Source organism: Trifolium pratense, linkage group LG5, assembly GCF_020283565.1.
Source record: "Trifolium pratense cultivar HEN17-A07 linkage group LG5, ARS_RC_1.1, whole genome shotgun sequence".
NCBI lineage: Eukaryota > Viridiplantae > Streptophyta > Magnoliopsida > Fabales > Fabaceae > Trifolium > Trifolium pratense.
Window position 1 is genome coordinate 49729047 of NC_060063.1, and position 3756 is coordinate 49732802.

Here is a 3756-nt window from a genome sequence, read left to right on the forward strand (position 1 = left end):
TAGCAAAAACTCATTTATTACTTCAGTCCTGAAATATGTGTATAATTTTATCCCACGTAAAGGGTACACCACTACATGGAATTACAATATAAAAAAAATCCGGTGTCGTACCTTCTCAGCTCACTGTACATCAATGTCCGTTCCAATTTTATAACATAAAAGGCCTAATGATGGAAAGACAAGTTGGAAAAGTGTTAAGTTCACATATTGTTCTTGGATTTTCATGAATCCACCTCTAGCATTAGTACCTGTCTGAACGGCTAGCACTACCACGAGGAAAAAATTGGATTGAAATCAGATCGGGGAAGTGGACCTTCACGAAACCAATCATGTTGCAGAGCAGCTTCAGCAGATATCCTCTGCAAGGGAATAAACAAAATATCTGTTCAGTTGCATTATTCAGATTCAGGTATCAAAAAACCAACCAGATATCATTACAGAAATAACATACCTTTTCAGGATCATAAGCTAGAAGCTTATTCAACAAGTCAAACCCCGACTCGGATAAAACTGGCATCCCAGTGAAAGATGCAGCTGGAAACTTCATCCTTAGCATACTACACCTTCAATATCAATAAATAACTTCATGTCAGAGTTGAAAAACATTTAAGTATTACTATTCATAAAATAAATCGCTCACAATAAAAATGATAATAGAAAATACAAGCTTACCGTTGCTTAACAAAATTTGCTTTAGACCCCGGCAATTTGGATAATCCTGGCCATATTTTCTCATCTGGTGTACCAAGGGTTCGAAAAATCTGTGGACAGATAACAAACAAACATTACTAAGATAGCAAAGTTCCGTGTCACATTATAAATATTATATGATGTGAAAATAAAGCAAATATCAAATTGTTTTAGTAATAACCTTACCTTGTCAATTTGTTCGATTTCCGTTTTACCCTTGAAAAGTGGCTCCTTTGAAAGTAATTCAGCCATTATACAACCCACCGACCACATATCAATTGCTTTGGAGTATTTTTTAGCGCCCAACAAAAGTTCAGGTGCTCTGCAAAGAATACACACACAAAATCAAAAACCAGAACATAGATAATTTAAGTGATAACCAAACTTAAAGAACATTGTAATGATACTCACCTGTACCATAGTGTAACCACAAGTGAAGTATATTGCTTCAGAGGGCTACCATACTGCCTTGACATTCCGAAGTCGCATATTTTCAGATGTCCATCTTTATTCAGCAGAATGTTAGATGTCTTCAAATCCCTATGGAGAATCCAGTTATCGTGGAGATACTTGACTCCTTCAAGAAGTTGCTTCATGAAGGATTTAATTTCGCCCATACTAAAAGGTTGGGTCTTTGCCTCCATCAATTGTTTGAGATCGTATTGCATATGTTCCATAACCATATAAGTACCATCATCGCAATCGTCATCATCCACGACTACTTCTTTAACATCCACAATAGAGGGATGGTCTAAAGACAAGAGAATATTCATTTCTCTAAGGGCTGTCATTGGAAATCCATCCCTCTCCATTTCCATCTTCACCTTCTTTAGTGCTACAATTTCTCCAGTCTTCTTATCCTTAGCTTTATAGACAACACCATAAGTTCCTTCATTAATTTTCTTAATCATTTCAAACTCAGACACACTTCTGCAACTCTGACACATGTTAAAATTTCTCTGCATGTTCATCACACCACTATTTTCAAAAGTATCTGATGGAGAAACACTACCCTCTTCATCAACATCAGATCTAGTAATTGTGCTATCTGAACTACCACCAACTTCTGAACTGGAGCCTCTTTTGTGTTGCTTGTATTTAACATCATCACCGATCGGTGAAAGATCATCAGAAGCCCACTTTGACTTTGTGATATTCCATTCCTGCATATCACTTTCTTCATCCACACAAGAGGAATTCATCGACGACCCGTTGCCTCCAGGACTCACAGATGATCGAGTTAGAGACTCAGTGACTTTGTCTTTGGAAGAAACTTTCGCCTTCTTCTCAGCCATATCCCATAAAATAGGAGAGAATTTTCTTCTCTTTTCTGGTGGTGAAAAAGCGTCATCCCCATCAACAATAATTTCACCTTCTTCTCTATCATCTTTTCCATAAGAACCTTTCTTATGGTAATCAAATTCCTTGACAGAATCATATTTGTAAGACTCTCTCTTCCCTAAAACACTTTGTCTTCCTGCCGCCATGGGATTAACAAGCACAAATCCTCACAATAAGTGACAAAAAATTCGAGAAAAATATCAATTTCAAACCCTAAATCCCCAAATTTTCAAACCCTAATTTCAAGGATTTGCAATCAACGAAATTCACACAACCAAATCAACAATCACAACAAAATACTACAAACAGAACCAATTAAAAGTTTTTTTTTTCTTCTTTCTCAATACAATCAAAGATGAATAGATTCAGTTTAGGAAAAAACACGAAAAACAAAAAACAACGAAAATCTAATCGAGCAAAGAAATTTGATAATGAATGAGATGAGAAACAAAACCCTAGACGGTGGCTGCGTCTCGAAAGCTATCAGAGGTTACGAATTGCCTTACCGGCGAGGAAGAGATCGAAAGAGATAGCCGCCTTGAAAATCTTCTTCAACGCGTTTTGAATTTGTGAATGCTTTTGGTTTAGGGTTTGTGGTTTTTTTATAGAAGGGGTTAGCAAGTGGAGGAAAATAACACGATGTTATCAATTATTATTGGGTTGGATTTTTTGACACGCAATATTAATTAATTGTAACACGTTGTATTATTCCAAAATAATAGTAAATAAACACGCCGACTCCACTTAATTTATACTGTAGTATAAAAAAATAATAATTAAAATAGGCCCAAGTCCAACTACAAAGTACTAACTTTGAATAATAAAAAGATTAAGTTTTTTTTTTTTTTATAGCAAGAATTTTAAGATTTGATTTGATTTGATTTTTCTCAACCAATTTTACGATTCTTTTAAAAATAAATTACTTACAATGTTATTTCTTTTGTACTTGAAGCTTTTTTTTTTTGTTGGTGAATTACTTGAAGCTTATCTAATAGTAGAATTTAATTCTAGTTTTAAGCTTGGATCTAATCAAATTTTATCTAGTTTCTAAATCAATCTTCACCAATAATAATTCAATTTTTAATTAACTCACGTGGGCTAGTAAGGTGGTAACCGGTAAAGCTCGAGACTTTATAGGTCATATTAACTAACATGTCTCATAGGTATTAGTTAGAATTTTTCTCATTTCAAACCTAGCATGTTTTTATAAATTCAAAAATTGACTTTTTTTCTTTTTTGGTACATTCAAAAATCTTTATATATAAAGTTGTAATGTCTCCGGCTAAATCTAATTTAACACTAATCTTAACCATAATAATTTATAATCAAATGCTAAAAAATTCTTTAGCATGATTCGAACTCATGACCCTTTAGTTACATTTTTAATTATATTTATCATTAAGTCATATCAATCAATTTGATGTATTTTGTAAGAAACACATAATTAATATGAGTTAAATGCTTAATTGCAAACACAAAACCTCATTTTATTTGTTACTTCTTCCATTTTTTTTTTTATATCCTCAAACTCCCATTTCTTTTTTTGTTTTTATTTACAAATCCAATTTTTTGTATGTAACCCAAATTCAAATTACTTCACTTTATTTATTACTTCTAGCACAATTTTTTTCTTTTTAGATACAAATCCAATATATTTGTATGTAGCTCAGATTCAATTTTTTTTATACAAATTCAATATTTTTATTAAATGAGAATCAATTATTA

General features: G+C 32.8%; 1 protein-coding gene across 3 annotated transcripts; it reads right to left on the minus strand.

Moving 5' to 3' along the window:
- On the minus strand, positions 1-2682 carry LOC123887323 (cyclin-dependent kinase G-2). 3 transcript variants are annotated; one of them, XM_045936626.1, is made up of 7 exons: positions 2538-2682; positions 1102-2167; positions 877-1012; positions 673-761; positions 452-563; positions 249-359; positions 1-164 (listed from the first exon to the last, which is right to left on the minus strand). In XM_045936626.1, the coding sequence occupies exons 2-6, from the start codon at positions 1983-1985 to the stop codon at positions 267-269; spliced, it is 1314 nt and encodes a 437-aa protein (XP_045792582.1). In that variant the 5' UTR covers positions 1986-2167; positions 2538-2682; the 3' UTR covers positions 1-164; positions 249-266. The 3 variants fall into 3 exon arrangements, with proteins under 3 accessions (XP_045792582.1, XP_045792581.1, XP_045792580.1); XM_045936625.1 differs by having other exon boundaries at positions 1-359; XM_045936624.1 differs by having other exon boundaries at positions 1102-2650.
- Positions 2683-3756: the final 1074 nt, after the last annotated feature.

Excerpts from the sequence above, each read along its gene's own strand:
- LOC123887323 (XM_045936624.1), bottom strand. The coding sequence starts at position 2,177 with ATGGCGGCAGGAAGACAAAGTGTTTTAGGGAAGAGAGAGTCTTACAAA. Across the intron at positions 762-876 it reads AAATCGAACAAATTGACAAG|ATTTTTCGAACCCTTGGTAC; the intron begins GTAAGGTTATTA and ends ATCTGTCCACAG. Across the intron at positions 360-451 it reads TAGCTTATGATCCTGAAAAG|AGGATATCTGCTGAAGCTGC; the intron begins GTATGTTATTTC and ends ATTCCCTTGCAG.